Source organism: Puntigrus tetrazona, chromosome 9, assembly GCF_018831695.1.
Source record: "Puntigrus tetrazona isolate hp1 chromosome 9, ASM1883169v1, whole genome shotgun sequence".
In the NCBI taxonomy this organism is placed as follows: domain Eukaryota; kingdom Metazoa; phylum Chordata; class Actinopteri; order Cypriniformes; family Cyprinidae; genus Puntigrus; species Puntigrus tetrazona.
In genome coordinates this window covers 13,607,426-13,626,660 of record NC_056707.1, presented here as the reverse complement: position 1 = coordinate 13,626,660, position 19,235 = coordinate 13,607,426, and the positions used below count along the sequence as shown (strand labels likewise).

Genomic DNA, 19,235 nt, shown 5'->3' with positions numbered 1-19,235 from the left:
TAATTGTGGCTGTTACACGACCAGCCTTTTTTTTTTAAATGGGGGTTTTTGTATAGACTGACCATCGCTTTCCTCTTGGGATGAAACCTTAGAGTTATATGGAATAGAAAGACACCATTGTCAGCATGTCTGGAAAGAAGGCTTATTCTCTTATGCTAATGTACCAAAAAGGACATGGCTATCCGAACACACACTGTTTGTACAAAAATGATCAAATTATAGATGTATTTCTATTTAAAAAAACACTAATAATGTAGGTGACATTGTTCAGTTTAAGTGTGCTGAAGGTATGGTTATAGCTCCTTTCAATATTTACAAAACTACCTCCCCTTTAACAGAGCCCAAAAGATTACTTCAGCAAGTGAAATTTCAAATGAACCTAAACACATTAGTACAGAAGACCATGTTATCTATTTCTTCCAAAAACATACAAAATCTGAGATGAGAGATGCATCCATAAAAATTTATCCAGCTTCACTCACCTCAAATAACTAATAAAAGAACATGAGATAAGTTGTTTGCTTTAACACACATTTTAATTGAAAAATACTTCAGGATTCATCTCGAATTTGCAATACACTGACAGTCTAATATCTGATCTACAGTGTTGTACACTACTATCTTGGTAAGAAAAAAAGTGCTTAGAGGTGGACCATGTCACAGGCAATGCCTATAGTCCATCACTTGTGTTCTTCAGAGTTCCTGTAAATCTAGACGTCTTCACGAGGCCTCACACTCAGGCCCACTGAAGTTACAGTAATTTTGTAAATTACAAGGTCCTCAAACCCCAGTTTCATTCTGGGATTTTGAAGCTACAGTTCTTGATAATGTTCTTAGAAGTTCACTCTTTGTCCCACAAGAGTCTAAATAAGATCTCAAGCATTCCATGAAATGTTACAGCATTTTTCACAGTGCTTCAGTAGAGAACTCCTTCAAACGGATGACCAGGCTATGCAAATGAATGGCATCTTAATCGGGACCAGCCCTTTTATATTAAACAATTCATTTCCATTTTTTTGGTTCACCCGCGCCATCACGATCACATGCAACATAAATCCAACCTGTGAACAAACTACCCTTCAGATGAATGTCAACAGTGCAACGTTGAAATGGCAAACCCAATGACTCAGGCCATCAGCAACGGAAAAAAGGCAGGTGCAGGCTTTGTAGAGAGTTATCGCTTTTTCTTCTGTTTGAGGCTTTTCCGTCGTTTGACTATCATCTCGTACAGTTTGTCCATGCCTTCGTGAAGCCCCTCGCCGATGATGGCACAGGCCGGTTGGATGTGGTATGTTGTGGCAGGCGTGAGCTCCTGGAGCGCCAGCTGCTTCTCTATATCCGCCACAGACAGAGATTTTGGCAGGTCCTGTTTATTAGCTATGACTAACAGCGGCGTTCCTTGGTTTTCAGCGAATTTGGTGACTTTATGCAGCTCCGTCTTGGCCTCCTCCAGTCGGTCCACGTCTACGGAGTCCACCACGTAAATAATGCCGTCCGTGCACCTACTGTAAGATTTCCACAAGGGCCGGAGTTTCTCCTGCCCACCGACGTCCCAAAAATGACAGCTTATCCCTTTGGCCGTGCCGTTACTCAGTTTGATTTTTTCCGTGTTAAATCCTATTGTAGGCACAGTGTTGACAAACTCGTTGAATTTGAGTCTGTAAAGGACCGTGGTTTTCCCTGCGGAGTCCAAGCCGAGCATCACTATGTGGAGGGACTGAAACGCAGATATATTGGAGAAACTGTTCCCCATTTTGATCTCCTCGTTGGCAGGGGTAAAACTAAAGCTGTCCCCTCGGCACCAGAGATTCGAGCGGATTCAGGCTGGACGTGATGAAGCGATCATTGCCGTGCGCGCGAGATCGGCTCGTGATCGGTAAACAGTCCTCTACGAGCGGAGACCCTCCGCAGTAACACACGTCGACATTACCGCCGCAAACCGCTCAAAATCCCTCCTGACGGGCGCTCGTCCACCTTAGCGATGAATGAATGTGATCGGAAATCTCTTCCAGGCGTACGATGGACGCGTCTACTCAGGCGCTGATGGACGCAAGCGAGTGTATGGTAATGAATGGAAGCCAGCAGTGGCCCTGCAGCAGCTGCTCCTCACACTGAAGAAACTCCGCCCGCATTTCATGTGAAAACTGAAAAACAAACCCCTGTTATGGCACGCTAAATCGTCCTTAAACGTCTTTGATCGCTTCACGAAGAAACCGAGACTGGCTAAATCCAGAGCTGTGGCGGCATCTCCAAGACGCTTTAAGAAACCTCCCTGCAATGCACCCAGCGTAAAAGCTGCTTTTAATGCAAAGGATGGTAGCACAGGTGTTGATTTAATTTAATAAGTTACTTGCTAAAATCTATTTATGAAATTTTTTTTTTAAAGCATCCTCATTGTACAGTATTTGTTTTCACAAATGCAGTACCTAAAGTACCTAGGTCTTAGGTTTTTGTCTGGATTTAGTCTCTCTCAGTCGGTCCGGTTTCTTCATGATTTCTCACTGCATTATTACAGCTATTGACAAAATAAAGATTTGTAACTTACATTTCCTACTTACACACAGCAAAGGAACTGACTTCAAAGCGTTTTTAACAGACGGACATAGCGTTCTAATCATCATGGCTGTATTTATAGTATTTTTCTTATTAACATGTTAATGAGACTGCTTATTAAACAAAATAGAAAAGTTTATTTTTCAAAACAAACAAGCGTTAACTTACATGTTATGCAAAAACACTTTTACCTTTAAATCAGCACCGCCTTCAGCCTAATGCAGCAGGTTTTCCTTAAAGCCCCTGCTGACAAAGTGTAGTAGTTGATAGCTTTGAAATGTTATGGCAGGCTGTAACTAAAGATTATAGGGTAATAAAGATTCATTTTAGCTCTAGTATAAGAGGTTCTGGTACGCAGATAGTTTTAAGGAGAAAACGGCTTTCCACACAACTCCCCTCAGCAGTCTGTGCACAGGTTATATTGGCGTTCTCTAATTTTCGTGGAAGATGGGAGGCATTGAACGACCTGACCTGTAAAACATAAGAGAAAAAAACACGTACATTTTAGACGCGCGATTTCACACCTCACTGAAATCATTTAAATAGGCTGCTAATATTTCCACTCCTCACCTGAAATACTTAAAAAAAGCCTTTTAACTTAAACCTTCTAACTTTTACCGAAAAAAAGCAGTTTGGTAAATCGTCTGGATAAAGTTTTTTCTTCCCTCAGACATTATTTCTCTCATAAATTCAGCCGTTTCTGAATCGCATTGTGGCTATTTTTCGCCCCCTGTCGTCCGTTGTAGGTACTCTAGTAGTTTTTTTTCATAATCCGTTTTTTAAAAGGTAAAAAAAAAAAAAAAAATGTAGACCTACGTTATGCGAGTTGTTACATTATCATATAATTTTCTAACCTTTAATCAGTTGCAAGCTGTAAGAGCTACTAAACAAAAGCCAAAAGTGGATACGCCACGTCTTACACATATGAGAGATTCAAATATATTATTCAGTCACCATTTGCTAACAGTGAAAACACACGTTATATTCGGACGTTTCAATGGGTCATTTACACCTGGTAAAACCTTGCCCTTTATATGAACTGTTTGTCCACTAGGTGGCAGATGTGTGATGGAAACGTTAGACGACAAATCACTGGGAATGAGAATTGGCCTTATCTTTTTTAAAAATGGTAAAAGTAAAATTACTCAGAATGTAACATTCAATCACGAACTGCTCTAAGTGAAATCTTACAACAACGGACCGATGATAATATATCATGAATAGAACATTTCATAACAGTTCTTTTTAGCATTATCATGGAGGCATTCCATTTGTCTTTGTCCGCCTAGACAGAACTGATGAAACAACCGACCCCCAAAAAAGAAGTTTATTTATGGCATATCATAACAAACAGACACACACTTGCTTGACTGTATCTGTGGAATAGTTACAACTGTATAAAATCTTCCGCTGACTGTACATGCTCATTATATTATACTTTTTTTGTGGTAGTCCAGGGTTCTCCCCAGAGAGTGAGAGAGGGCACTGATGAAAGGCTTGTGTTGTGAACTATGCATGTCTGCATGCCTGTGTCCTCAGTGTGAGAAGATGTAAGAGTATTTTTGCAAGACCCACAGTGATAACTGTTTACATTGGTCATCATTTTTGCTGGGAAAGCCTGTCAGGCAGCGAGAAAAATTATACTGGAGTGATAAGACTGGAATTTTCACATAGCAAGTAAGTTGGTAAAACTCTCAGTGAGCACAGCAAGAAGAAAACTCGTTCAATGTTACACTTTAACTGCGACTGGATTAATGTACTTAAGTCAGTTTTGTCACACAAAGTCATCCCATCAAGGACATCCTATCCGCTATACTCGTAACTCTACAAACATGTAGCCAACTTGATACGTAAGCTCTTCTGAGGAAAGGTGGAGAGAAATAACATATTACTTTCAGCATGTCAGTGATGTTAATGTGTTCATTTTATGACATTACAGTAAAATCCACAAAGCAAATCTGTTGTTACGTGCTGTGATCTTGTGCAAGACATGATAGGAAGCTAGGAAAACAGGACAGCTGTTAGCTCTGACCACATTTATAACGTTTCCAAAAGGTTTAGTTTTAACATTAGGCCTAGTTTATACATAATACATAACTACATTTTTACTCAAAGTGACAATATAGAAATTCAATGAGTTGTTTTCATTTTGAATAACGCGTTCAACGGATAAATTTGCACTGAATTCGCATGGACCTTACCTTTGAACAACAAACTACATCTTTTAAATATAATGTGCATTTTCGGGGAAAACTGTGCTTTTTGGAATTAGGCCATCATCACAATCAACTGTTTTAATAACTGTTTTTCGGCTATCTTCGTATATTCTGCACAAATTAAAATCATAATTTGATATCAACATCAAAGAAGAGTCACTCGTCAGAAATCTTGATAGTAGACCTATATTTTTATAAAGATGAGACGGCATTAATTTGCACGCACCGTAACGAAGCATACTAGAAGCATGTGCAAAAAACTTTCGACTTCCGTTGCATCCCGTAAACTGTAAGTGTAAAATTCAATAACACTAAAATGATCAAAAAGCAAAAGGTCCGCCCCCAGCGTAACACATTAATGGTGAGCAAATGCTTACTTTACTTTACTTTGAGACATTTTATTTACAACTGCCCTACAGCGATCCCATTACTCTAATATGTGGTGTATCTCTTTATTAAGCTGATAATGTTTTATTTTTCCATCTTAATTTTGGCTACACATTGGCTACTTTAAACTACTTTAAACTAAACAACAGACATTTAGAGCAAAGTAAAACAGGCAGTTTAGCATACGGTGTTGTCATCACAAAACAAAGCATAAAACAGTAAGATTGTTACAGTATTAGTGAAAAAACTTACTGGTATGTAAAAGTGTTTCTTTTGTGCAAAATATACAAGTATAAAATCATGACGATATGCAATGAATAAAACAATCATGTCTTATTTTACACGAAGATTTTAAAATCGTATTAAAACACCAGTAACAGGCCTACGCTTTTCAGTAATTCGGTTCAGTGTACAATTTACTGTGCATCTATTGTGCAAAACATCTAAGTGCTTTTAAGAATATTAAAAACCACACAATGAATAAAGTTGAAATCAGGTGTAAGTGGTTCTGGCAGTATGCAGTCTTTATATGGCGCAGTCATCTTGAGAGCAGGGGCTGAAAGCAGAGCTCCGTAGGAGATCCAGACAGTTGACAAGGATGAGGGAGCCTGTGATGTGTCTCCAGCGCTTGGTAATAGGGTTCTTCATTTTGTCCAATCCAGTGTGAAGTTCCTGAATCACATCCCTGTAACTGTCCCCAATCCGGGATGCCCACGTGACCAGGAAGTCATAGGCAGGCTTCCACATGGCCTTCACAGACAAAAAGCAAAAGTTTGACATGTAAAATGTAACATTTATGCACCGCTAGTTTAGTTTCCCAAAAAGATTATTCCCAATCTGTATGCTCTAGCGAATGTGTGCAAATATACTAAGCCAGTAAAACAAAGGCCAAGGGGAAACTCATATTCTCATCAATTGTTGGTAGATCATTTCAGTTCCTCTTCTTAGCTGGATGCAAACACAGTAATCATGACCTGTGGGTTGCCAGTAATTTGTGCTTAAAAGCCGGTTATACATTTTACAAGTGTCAGTTAAAGTTTTTTTTTTAACCCGTCTAACTTGAACATCAATTTTGAAAATGCAAGGGATAGCACATTCTATAGTTTGTATATACTTTATTTTACTTAACTTTGTTTACATACTTTTTTGTTTTGTTTGCATAGTTGTCTGTCACCGATGCTTTCAGCACAAGCTTTTCTAAGCATTTAACTTAATGTCAACTTTAAATGACATTATTTCTTCCGTGAAGCAATAAAATCAGAAGTTAGGAAGACTGATAGTTTCAGTCATCGTTCCACTGAAGAAAGAAAGTCGTACAGGTTTGGAGGAATGAGGGTGAGGGTGAATGTTGACAAAATGTTCAGGTTTCAGTGAACTATTTCCTTTAATACTTTCAGTGTTTGTTTTACCTCACTGTCCAGTTGTCCCCTGCTGTCTCTGTGTGGAGCTTCATACGCTTCCATCTGCTGCCGGGACACTTTAGCCAGTCTCTCAGCAAGCTCCCTCCAGCGTCCCGCCACCTCCACCGCTGTAGTCAACAGCACAAAGTCCATGACCAGCCGTGCCACCAGACCCTGACAGTCCATCTTCAGAAGAGCCTGAATGACAGATACACAGTCAGAGCATGAGTTTATCATCACCATGGTTATAACTTTGCTTTGAGTCACGGTGTTTATTGAATAGTTTATTGAATGCATGTTTGAATCCCCACATGAGTTTTGTAATGCAAAAAAATGACAGATAATAATCACTAACGGATTCCTAGTTAAATAGACCTCAGGGAGAGATCTAACTACTGTATGTTTGATCTATTGTCTATCACTTTATTTAAATGGATACTTCAACCAAAAAAACTATTCTGTCATTTACTCATCCTGATGCCTTTTTAGACCTGTATGACTTAAAGAATTATATTTTGAAGATTGTTTAATGATTTTATCTAAATATCATCTTCGAGTTCCACATGAAAGCAAAAAAAAAATTATACTGTAAATTATAATGTTATCACGTCTGAATTCCCTTGTAGCATTTACAACTATTGATTTAAGTTTGAAGCCTTTTATCGTTCATTAAGAATTTAAATACTGACCACTTGCTGGCTATCACTGTCAGCTAACATAAAAATAGTTAACAGTATATTAGCCTTGGACATAATTTCTAGTTCCAATGCATTAACATCAGATATGCTTAAAATGTCCAAAAAATATAACATTGAAACTGTATGCAAATAGCAAAATCAAATCTTCTTAAATTGGTACTTTGTATAGTTGTTCACTATTGTTGACATCCGACTTTAGAAACTAATACAAAGTCTTCAAGCCTGTTCTAATTCTAATAAACACAAACTGAGATAGCGGTCTTCTAAGCACCACCTCAGAAGATCCAGACCAATCCAGAGCTCAGGTCATCAAGCCGGGAGCTTTGATAAATGTGGAGATATGCAGGCAGCGACGTGCATGCTCCTGTGAGCACAATATAATGAGAATGACTCCGGGCCCCTTGGACAAGGGAAATGTTAGGGAGGAATATCCGGCCGTTCTGTCGGCAAGTGTTCAGTCTTATTAACGTGACCTTCTTTTCTCCCCAGAGAGTTTGGTGTGACATTTAAAAAACTGAATAAGGACTGGCGTTCACTGCGCCTTGTGAATATATGACGCTCACTGATCTACAAAATGTCTGAAACTCTTATCTGGTGATGATGACATGTGACATTTAGACTTTCTTCGTGCTTGCGTTATACAACAAATGAAGGAATCCGTCTTTCTACAATCAAACATAAATTAGTCAAAAATGCACACAATATCAGTAAGTGTTTAAAAGGTACACGCCCTGAACCCACTAATCTCTGATTCCAGTTCCATGGCTTGGAATGTTTGGAATGACAGGAAGTCTGCTTAGAGGGGGAGGAACACGGCGCTGATGCCCCAGAAGACCTGTTTTGGCTCCAAACAGAGCAATGAGATAGCGGGAGTCTTGGATGGCTGCCCTCTTATCAAAGATGCTGCTAGTTCTACAAACAAACGGGAAGGTATGTTTTTGTGATCAGAACGACTTACTGTGCCACTTACTGTCTCGATGAAAGTGAAAATGACGTGTATCGTGTGTGAATGTATCACACTGTGTAAACATTGACTGTGTGCATTAGCCAAAGGAAGATAATGCCTTTCATGTGCACCTGTTTCCTGAGGTGTCTCACCCCTGACCCCTGCAACAATCAGGAACTTATTAAGTAAACCCTACAGAGACACGGTAGTAAAAGCAAGCCAAACAAAATCTACACCCTGTCTGATCACAGAATCCTGAACCAACTGTTAATGCCTCAAATGAAGTCGGGTCTCAAAAGCGGCATTACTGTTATTAGTAGTAGTTATTAATTTAATGATTTAATGGTTCATAATTTTACTATTTTGATCAAATCCTTGTTTTGTTCTCTTCATTGTTCCTTTAGACACCTCCAAATCTTGGTCAAAAATGGATAGCTCTCCACAAATTACGCTATATGCCAGCCTTAAGTCACTGAGAAGTACCAGTACTTACAAAGTACAAACCTATACAAAGTAGCCAGAAAGAAATTCTAATTTTAAAGAGAGAACTTGAACATATGTTCCCTGAATCTAATCGACTTTATGACCTAACATATCAGCCTACTACACGATTAAAACTATAATTTATTGCACACAATGCCGGTGTGAGTGAATCAGGTTGTTTTTTAAATTCATAAAACATAACGTTAGTCAGTATACTCATACTCAAACATTCACTTAGATTTGATTTAAGCTCACTAGACATAATCACAGCAAGATGCAGCTGATTTTATAATAGTACTTGTCCTTTATTAACTTCCCTCTTGCGATTTCCTTTTATATAAGCTAACCATTCTGTCTTCTGTTTATAAACTATTGTCAGAAATCACTAACAGTTTATACAGGGCCGCTTTTCTGCTCTAACAATAGGCTAGAGGAAACGGGGGGATACGGAAGAATCAAAAAACTTCTCATGAAAGCATTACAACTGGAACTTTCTGGAATTAATGCTGTTCAGTCATGATGTCAATTTGTAGGCCAGCTCAAAAGACTAATTCTCAACAGATTCTTAAGGGAATTTCTAATGGGTTTCAATATTCAGATTTGACTTTGTGTAACTTAATTTGGAGAACAAAACAGGATGGTCTGTTCATGTAATGTTAACCACAGACCTCATTTTATTCATAAATCAAAAACTCCATAAAAATTCCAGAGGGAAGCCACTGCTCTAAAATGCAAATTGTTCTCTTTGCAGAAAATGCAACGGCTTTATTCAGATGTGAAGGGAACTGCAGACGCATGTCTGTTAGCAATCTTCTGGCAATGGATTTGTAGGTGTGGGGGTTTAGTGTAATTTAGGGCGTCTCTTGTTCCACATTTGATGCCTCGGTGTAGATTCTAACAATTAAAAAGGAAACATCTGCACAACTAAGATTCTCCTTCAACACGTTCACATCTTCCGGCATTTTCATGTTTGAGATGGTCACAGATGACCCTTCCTAATTTTAGTTCATACAGTTCACACAAACATGTGTACCTGACACTGACATTCATTTAGCCTGCTGCACTTTAATTATGTATTGCTCTTTTAGGTCAAAAGGCATATTCTACATGATGTATGTATTTTGTCAATAATATCATAATATTATTGTTTCGTGTTTCAGCTTATTGTTATTTTAGTCTAGTGCCTGTATCACCTAAACGTGTGCATGTCTTCGCATGCTTCATATGGTCCGTGTTGCTGCATGTTGGCCATTTTTTTTTAAATGTATTGACTGGTTTAAATGTGTATGATTTAAATATGTGATTTTCAGCGTACACTCTCTCTGATATAGAGAAGTTTCTTTTAGGTGATTATTGCACAATGTCTGATGCATCATACAGCAGATTTATATAAGTGTTTGTAAAATAAGTAGCTAAAATGCAACTTGATATTTCCTTGGGAAACATCCTGCTTCCGGTTCCTGTTGACAAAGTTTTCACATCAGGCTTTACTGACACAGAGTGCTTTGAGGCAGGTGACAACCAGACAAACCGGCATCTGAGCACATTATCCATCATCGTAATATAGACCAAATAAGAGAGATACGTTTTTGAGAGACTGAATGTTTTTCAGTCAGTTTATTTAGGAATGATCACTATATTGATCATATATTTTTGTTTTGATTCAGGATAGCATGTTTAAGCGGGTAGCTGTTGGTGTTCTGCAAATTAGGTGGCACTTTAAAATGTTTGCTTGCTCTCAAGTGTTTTGAGTAATGTTATGAAATATTTATCAGTTAGAGAAATTATATATTATTCATAGTTTAATTCATACAAATCTGTTCATTTGCAAAACTGAAAAGATTGGAGTAAATCCTACAGTAACACCAGCAAGGTCAAAATCCTCTTACACCAAACATTATCATTTAATCTTTAAATCATACTGTTTTTTCTATCTGTTTTTCTATCATCAAGTTTTTTCTGTAATGACATTTTTTTTTTAATTTTAGGTAGGATATATTTCCACTGTTGCCTTTTAGATTTTTAACCAGATATATGACCAGATATAAAAAAAAACATACACTTTTAAATTTATTTAAATTCCTTTTTTTACTATTTAAATTGGCTAAATTAACAAAATATTTCAGTTACTGGTCATTACATAAAAATGATTATTGGCTTTTCAGTTTTAAGAAAAAACTCCAATAATTGAATAAACACTACATACATTTTAAAAATGCTCCCAATACAGATCTAATTTCATGTCAGTGCTTACCTTCATGAGTTCCTTCTGGAAAGACTTCCTCTCCTTGCCCTCAGCTGCGTTGCAGTCTTCCTTAAGCTTCTCAAGAACAGAAGCAACTTTTTCAGGCTCACTTTCTGCCTCTGTCCGACAGAAGTATGTCAGAGGCAGATTGACGTAGCCCAAAGCGTCAGCAAACACCCTCCAACTCGCCACGTTTTCCATCAGTATTGTCCGCACAGATGCGTAGATGTACGTCAGGCACATGCAGGGCTTTAGGAGTTGCTCTAAAAGGATTGTAGTTGTAAGATCAGACCCTTTGAAATTAAGAGGTTTCACTTTTCCCATGACAAGAATGTTTTTTGCATGCACAAACCCAATTCTTCCATGGTAATATCCAATGTACCACTCTTTGGTCCATAGATGCCCTTTCAGTTTTATTTTTTCCTCACTCAAAAGGGCCACTACATCACCTTTAAGATACTCTAGCAAGTACAGGCTTTTGGACTGTCTTACAACAGTTTTAACAAACTTAGCAAATTTTAGGTTTTTGACCAGTCTGTCCTGAAACACAGGGTACTTTGCGGTCGCTGCAAGAGGAGACAGTATGATTTTGTTTACTTCCTTTTTCTTGAGGAAGCGCCTTTGAACGGAGCTTCTTGTGCTTGTTTTTGGTGGTGGGGTTGGGGTCTGAACGCAAAACTGGGCCAAGATACAATCCTTATCATCCTTGACCTGAATACGCAAAGTAAAGTCTGAAATGTCAGTTGAATCACGTGCTGCGATCATGTAGATGAGGCGGGCCACTTTGCCAAGTTTGATCTGAAATCCCCTCACGGTCCTTGCCTGTTCATTGGCTCTCACTTCAAAATTTGACATGTTCGAATACACGCCAACCTGAAGGTCCTGAGGTTTTGTAAGTACAAACTGGTGCTTTCCCCACAGTTGAAGGACAACAGGAGGAGTTGACTGTAAGTGCTTTTTTGTGTCACTCACTAGTAGTGTCTTTGGGGCACAGTCATGGCCAAAAATGGCCACCACTGTCTTGAAGGACGGGTGGATGTGTTTTGGGCCGTATACACCAAGAGTGACCTTTTTTACAACATGTTCCCAGACAGTGTTGTATGGGGCCACCGTTTGTGCTTGGGCAACTACAGAGACGTACATGCAAGGCTCTAAATTGTCCAGAGTCACTTGAACGGTGTCTCCATACATGTACACATGTGGAATTGGGACATATGGACCTTCCTTAAAGTCGCTTCTCACACACACCACCTCTGTGGTTTTGCGGCTCTCTATCTTCACTACAACAGACACCTTCATCTCTAAAGTGACTGGGGTCTTGGTTTCCATGTTACTGAGTTTTACTTCTACCACTGGACTTACGGTAGTACATCTGTCATTGTTAAGCTCCAAAGGTGGGTCCAGAAGGGCCTTCAATGATATCTGTTGAGTCTCACCCGATGCAACATGACCCTCTGGAATATGTATACTGATACTGGTATTTGGCAGCTCCACGGCACCACCAGAACTGTCCAGGTTGCACACAATGTTGGTCTCTATTGGCTGGGTTTGCCCCCAACCTGGGTTTTGTCCAATGGAGTCCAGGTCATGGCAGGATCGTGTAAGTTTACGGTGATTTAGCCATGCTGTTTTGAAATCATCTCTGCTTTGATAATGTTCAGGTTTAGGTGACTTCATTCCACCAAAAAAACTCAAGGAACCTTGATTCCCATCAGACAAGGCCTGTAGGACAGACAGTTCTGACATGCTGTAGCAGCGTTTGCTCCTAAAAAATGGATTATCTCTGCGGAAACTTGGGCCAATTTCTGAGCCAGGGCTAATACTTTTTGTGTCAAACAGCCCACTTTCAAAACCATTAATATTAATAGTGCTGCTGGTGTTTGAAATGGGAGGTGAGAGATTACTAAAACACAAAGCCTTTGTTAAATTCTGGTTGCTGTTTTGGTCAGGGGTGCTTTGCAGCGAGCCATTTAGGAAAGGGTTAGTTGACATACGTTTATTAACAAAAGGATTGTCATTTTTAGATTCTGTGGTTTTGGTGGACCCCGTCCACTCCCCAGAGATATCCATTTCTTTCATTCCCTCAGAAATATCACTTAGGCTGTCAATCATGCCGCTATCACTGAATGTGGAATCTCGATAATTAAGTGGCTGGACGTAAGCAGCTGGGATGTATCCCATCTCTTTACTGTTGTGTGCATACCACCACTCTCCACCCGAGGTGTCTATAACATAAAGACAGTCTCCCTTGGAGAACTTGAGGGTGGTAAAACTGGATGGACAGTAATCCTTAATGGCAATCACTTCCCTGACAGCTCCAAATGAGGCAGTAGTATCCAGTCGTAAGGCACTAGGTGAAGGCACTGTTAAGGAAAAAAAGTGAATAAGGATAAACCTAGAGGTTAACAGTACTGTGATTTTGAGATGAACATAAGAAAGAAAACCTTTAACATCTGTAAGGGTGGCCTCTGACACTCCTTCACTGAGATCGATGAGAGCCCCCTCAGATCTGCAACGAGGGAGCACAGCATTGTTGTTCGCTGATCGAATGCGATGGGCAGCCATGGTGTGTAATGCTTCCAAACTCCACTTCTTGTCTCACGTTTTTCTTCCCATTTTTGTTTCAGTGTGAGAGATCAATGGACTTCCATAATATCTGTCACAAAGTAAATGTGAAAGAACATTATAGGTTTGCTCAAAACAACAGGAACCAAGAATGCTACACTGGTCTCTTTGGTTATTTAGTAGGTAAATAAGGTAAATATCAAACTGAAAAAAATACAATATTCAAAGGCACTTGTGCAGTAAAAAAAAAAAAATTAAAGGGGCTTAATCATTAAAATATTTACCATTTTAATGATTTAGCCTGGTCAATTAAAGGCTTTTTATTTTAAAAAATTTCAGTATTATAAGTTTGCTTTTTTAATTTCTTCTGAATTTTTCCTTTAAAGGGGTGGCATAATAGATTTTTCACCTGATTCAGAGTGTTAATTGTGTTTATAGGCTGCACAGCAACATGCGTTCATGCAAAAAAAAAAAAAAACACATTATTTTTCAAATATTTTACCTGTATTGTACACCGCTTTTCAGTTAGCATAAAAATGGCTGTTTAATTTCCTGGTTCTGTGGAGGTCTCTAAGAAATTTAATTTCAATTTAAACTCAGTTTAAGATGTCACAAACCTGTAATTATTTTGTTGTAGTCCCTTATCAGCTGTTCCTTGAAGACAATGCTATGCTAATTCAGTAAAAGACAATTTGTCCCTTTGCACTGAACTTTGCAGATGTGGTTTATGCTCACACAGCTATATTACACACTATCAAATGTTAGAAAGATGAAATTGTATCATATGACCCCTTTGAGGAAACTTGGGTAACACATTAGTATGGGGACTAATTCTAACTATTAACTAGTTGCTTGTTAATATGCCTATTATTAACATAGGCTAATACTTAAACTTATCAAATACCTTCCTAACTATTAATAAGCAGCCAATTTGGAGGAGATTATGCAAAAGTTGTAATTAATAGTTTGTTAATAGCATGAATTGGGCCTTAAAATAAGGTCTGAAATTTGATATTGATATTGCACAAATACACTACCAAAGATGAACCAACAGTTTAAGAATTTGTAAGACTTTATAAGAATATTCGTAAGTGTAATTGTTTAAAAAAAAATCTTCTCAAATATTTTCTACAGAATGTATTCATGTTTTTTATGTTTTCCAATGTTAATTAACAGTTATTTAACTTCTTTTCTGATTAAAAACAAGCATTCATCAACAAAGATTAAACGCTGTTAAATGATTGAATTTTGAATGATTGAAATTGAATTTTTTCTGTATCAATCAGTAATTTAATCACAGTAAGATTAGCCATTGTAGAGCAACTCATACAACTCTTTCCATGTTAGTCTATATCATACAGTATAAGAAGTTTCTTAACACGTTTAAACCTCTTGCGGATTTTTGTTTATTGACAGTGAAGCACCCCATGTGATATTCAGCACCTGGCTAGATTTTTGCATGTGTACATATTACATTTCTGATATATGATTATACGATATATCATATAAAGCTAATTTCAGATTATAACTCATTCTAAACCTACGGAGAGTCCACACTTTGTCACTACATGTCTTAAAGTAAGGCTAATAAGGGCAGAAATATTTGTTCTTGTCCAGACAAGTCTGTATTTGTGACATCCTCTTGAGCACTGGCAGAAAATAAAAGGTCCTGGTCTCTACGAAGGTCTATACAATAAATTGCCTATAACCTGAAATCAAAGTTGCTACATTTTTTTTTTATGTTAATTGTTATACTTCTATTGATCTTTTTTTATTTTCCAGCAATGACTTTTACATTATCCAGCGATAGCTTCGCATACTGAGCAAAGTGATTGAATTATTAATTTGCAAATAGAAGTTCCATCCGAGCTGCTTTAAGTGTGCCGTATGCAAGCTTAAGGATCAAACGTTGCTTGCTTTTACAAATCAAAAGTAGGATAGTGTTTGAGTGCAACTCAGCATCCTCTTAAGTCTGATCATGAACTATAAAGGCTCCCCAGCAATACACATCAGTGGTTTCCATGGCTACCACCTTGGGAAGAAAGCACACACAATGAAGCTCCTTTGCAGAGTGCCCAGCTGTAGCCCACTGGGAATGTCTCTCACACAACAGTCTGACATATTACGAAACAACTAATCATTGTAATCCATCAGATTATCGCTCCAACAAGGTAATAATTGCTGTGTGATTTGACTGTTCAATTTCATTCAAACCTCTAGATGTCTACAAAGTCTCACCGTTAGTGAAAGCGAAGCCACTTAGACTGTTCACATACATTCAACTACATCATATAAGGAGTAAATATGGGTGTAAATGATCAGCAAATGGGTAGCAGTCATGTTATGTTGAGAAAATAATTATGAAAATTTGATCTGTGGAGTATTAGAGATTTGTTTCTTCAGCACTGGACAAACTGTATCTTAAAATGGCATGTTAAAGCCTGAGTTGAAACAGCTTTCACTTTTATTCATTTGTTTTTGTGTATGGGTGTGTGTGTGTGTGTGTATGTTTATAGGACTGCCGGATCTGTTCTAGAAAGACCGATTGTTCCACCTTTTGTTTCAGAAATACAGAGGAAATGCCTGTGAAACAAGGATGTGCTGCATTTCCCAAAACTTATATTGCATCACATTATAGCAAACACCTTAAGACATACCTGTCGTTGTCGAGGGAAATGAACTGTTAATGTCATGGACAGATCAGCACATCAGAAGACATTTTCAGGACTGAACTTGTCTAACAAGCATGCAAGTTTTAAGGCACGGCAGCTGCTTTTTTGGTGACATGACTTTATACAATATTTATACAATATTTCAACAACACGACTTTCTTAAATACTGCAATCTTTAACGATGCGCCATATAAAATGACTAAACAAAACTTTTTTCTGGTCAAATACGGTACCGCCCAGACAGTTCAAAACATTTCTCTCCAACATGTTCCATTGTAATGTCCTATTTTGTTGTAGCCTAGATCTAAAAATGAAGATGACTTATGAGGAGAAACTGGGGAAGAAAATCATGTTCAGTCTGTTTAATTAAACATTAATTCCGCGGAGCTGGTATATTATTTAGGATGAGCTTCTTAGTAGTTTGACATGAGGTTTCCTGAATGTTTGAGTCCTGATACTAATAAAATCTGCATCAGCTACAGTAACGTTGATCAGTCTAAAACATGGCGCGAAGAGATGTTCTGGCAGTTACCGAGTTGTAGTGCAGTTTTTAGGGCTAAACGCAAGCTGTAGCTCTGAAACAGTAGGTTGAGATTCTTTGTGAGATAAAAGACCGTCTCCGGTGGGTGGGTGAAGCTCAGACAAGTTGAAACGGATTGTGAAATCCTAGGAAACGGATGAAGGTATTCGGAAGACCTACTCACTCACTCGCACAGCTCTGTTTTGCGCGAATTTCTAGTGTTAAACAGAACTCATTCCGAGGTGTCAGAAACAGCAGGTTTGCGAGTTCAGCAGGAAAAGTGGAAACTTTAGCGACGCGGACAGCAGCGCTCCACTAATCGACGGAAAGCCCCGTGAAGAAATAAACAAGTACAAATTCTACTTACTTGTTTGAAGATGCGGTCGGCGTCATGAGTGAGGACCGTTACGCGCGCGCCTCGAGCTCGAGCGCCTCGCTTACATTAGGAGACGCGGCGTGACGTCACCAGCCAGGAGGAGTCCCGCGCGAGAGCACGGACAAACCCTGGCACTCTTCACAGCTTTTTAACGCTAGGCCAAGATACACCGTGTTAATGTACGTACCCCATAAAGCGCAAATGTATCGAAAAGTGTAGTTCTATAATTTTTTTTTTTTTTTTTTTTTTTTTAATTTAAATGGCATATTGAAAATCCAGCTCGGATTTTATTTTAATACGGCCTCAATGCAGTGCACTAATTATGCGAGCTTTCCAAATTTATACCGCATTTTTTTGATATACTGGCAGGTATCGGAAATTGCGACATTAAAATTTAGACCTAATCAGCTGAAGTTCAACCCTTCTTGGATTGTGACTAAATATAAATATATGGCGGCACCTGGTGGGCATATAACTTATCCAATGGTCAGTTGTGTCTATACTGTAGTAGGCCTATCACTGGCCTACAGAGAACAGATCTATCAATGAATTAACTGATGCATGTTGTTAAGGAATAGTGTTAGGCCATCCATTGGACACACTATAGCATCTTCTATCACTCACAAACTAATTTTCACACTCCGTGCACCAGGTCCTGGAGAAACGTTGTCTCATTTCACTATGTACTGCACAGCTATATGTAGTTGAAATGACAATAAAAGCCACTTGACTTGACTTCATCCTGGTCAAAAATTAAATATGGCAATAAAGGTCTATGCTATGGTTTCAAACTTCCTATTGTAGTTTGTTATAAAGCTCTTCAAAACTTTTGAATTGAAGTATTCATGTCAACAGCCATCATAACCAGTTTTCTTGTCAACTCAATGCTACGCTGAACGATCTATTAGGCCTATTATTATTGTTATTTAAAATGAAATGTAGTTTGTTTAATAACAAAGGTTTCCTTTCATTCACATTAATATTCTATGTAATGTTCAGTCATTCTCTATAAATGATTCATTTCTTAACAAACATGTCTAATGTAAGGGAATTTGTTTGATCCGTATCAGTCATAATTCACAATATTTATTTTTTTGTATAAAAAAGGTGCAATGATTGTTTCTGATTGTCAGGGCATATTAACACTACAGTGTACAGCTGGCACAGAGGCACTTCTGAAGTGCTAGGTGTTTTTTCACAGTTTAATGCAGAGGTGTCATAATTGCATTATATGGAGCTGAGGTGGTTTTAAAACGGCATAATTTCCACTAAATTTTGAGCCTTATAAAAGACACCTTCAGACAAGGTTTTATTTTATGGACATGATGAAGCTATCAAGTTGCACAGAGAGTGTACTACCACAAGATGTCATCCAAAACCAGCTAATAGGAAGTGTTTGCTTTTGTTGTTTAAAACTGTTAATAGTTGTGTGCAAAACAATACAATTATAGTTGTTTTGTTGAACAGCCTTCTATTTTATTGTGATTACTAGGCTACTGTAATTAATGATATAAAACACATGTGTGGAACCTGTAGGGTTATCAGACATGATCTTCAAGAGCATGTAAAATTGATCACATGCATTTTCCTCACTGGGCAGATAATTTTTCCTGTTATGAATTTTCGTAGGTCAATTTAAATTAAATCATGTGTCAAATCTTAATCATGTTACGGGAAAGTTAAATATAGTCATTTCAATATGTCTGTTCAGTTTGATATTAGATTTCAGTGTTATTTATTTATTTATTATTCATTTGTCTGTTTGTGATCTTTGAATGAAGCTGACTCAACATCTTCATCTGAAATTTTAATGTTTTTTCCCCCAATCACTTTCTGATCATTATTATCAGAAAACTGTTATTTATTATTTTAAATGATAATAATAATAATAATAATAATAATAATAATAATAATGAGAATCATTTCTTATTATTACATCTCATTGAAATTCTTGTTACCGAATTTAATTAGTTTATAAATGTTTTTAATGGTAGCTGTAAGCAATAATTAATCAAAGAAATGTATTGATATCAATTAATTTAATTAATTTTTTTAATCAAATAATGAATATTTAAGCTGCATGAATTGAGCCAGTACAACCTGAATAGTTTGGGACCTGAAGGTGTCCTGAGCAATGACATCTCTCTTGAAACAGACTCACTCTTTCTTTTTTT

General features: G+C 37.8%; 2 protein-coding genes across 2 annotated transcripts; both read right to left on the bottom strand.

Moving 5' to 3' along the window:
* Positions 1 to 517: 517 nt before the first annotated feature.
* On the bottom strand, positions 518 to 2,185 carry arl4cb (ADP-ribosylation factor-like 4Cb). The gene has a single exon (XM_043248048.1). The coding sequence runs from the start codon at positions 1,751 to 1,753 to the stop codon at positions 1,175 to 1,177; it is 579 nt and encodes a 192-aa protein (XP_043103983.1). The 5' UTR covers positions 1,754 to 2,185; the 3' UTR covers positions 518 to 1,174.
* A 1,680-nt stretch (positions 2,186 to 3,865) lies between these two features.
* sh3bp4 (SH3-domain binding protein 4) lies at positions 3,866 to 17,234 on the bottom strand. The gene is made up of 5 exons (XM_043249422.1): positions 17,053 to 17,234; positions 13,373 to 13,584; positions 10,938 to 13,291; positions 6,566 to 6,754; positions 3,866 to 5,906 (listed from the first exon to the last, which is right to left on the bottom strand). The coding sequence occupies exons 2-5, from the start codon at positions 13,491 to 13,493 to the stop codon at positions 5,682 to 5,684; spliced, it is 2,889 nt and encodes a 962-aa protein (XP_043105357.1). The 5' UTR covers positions 13,494 to 13,584; positions 17,053 to 17,234; the 3' UTR covers positions 3,866 to 5,681.
* Positions 17,235 to 19,235: the final 2,001 nt, after the last annotated feature.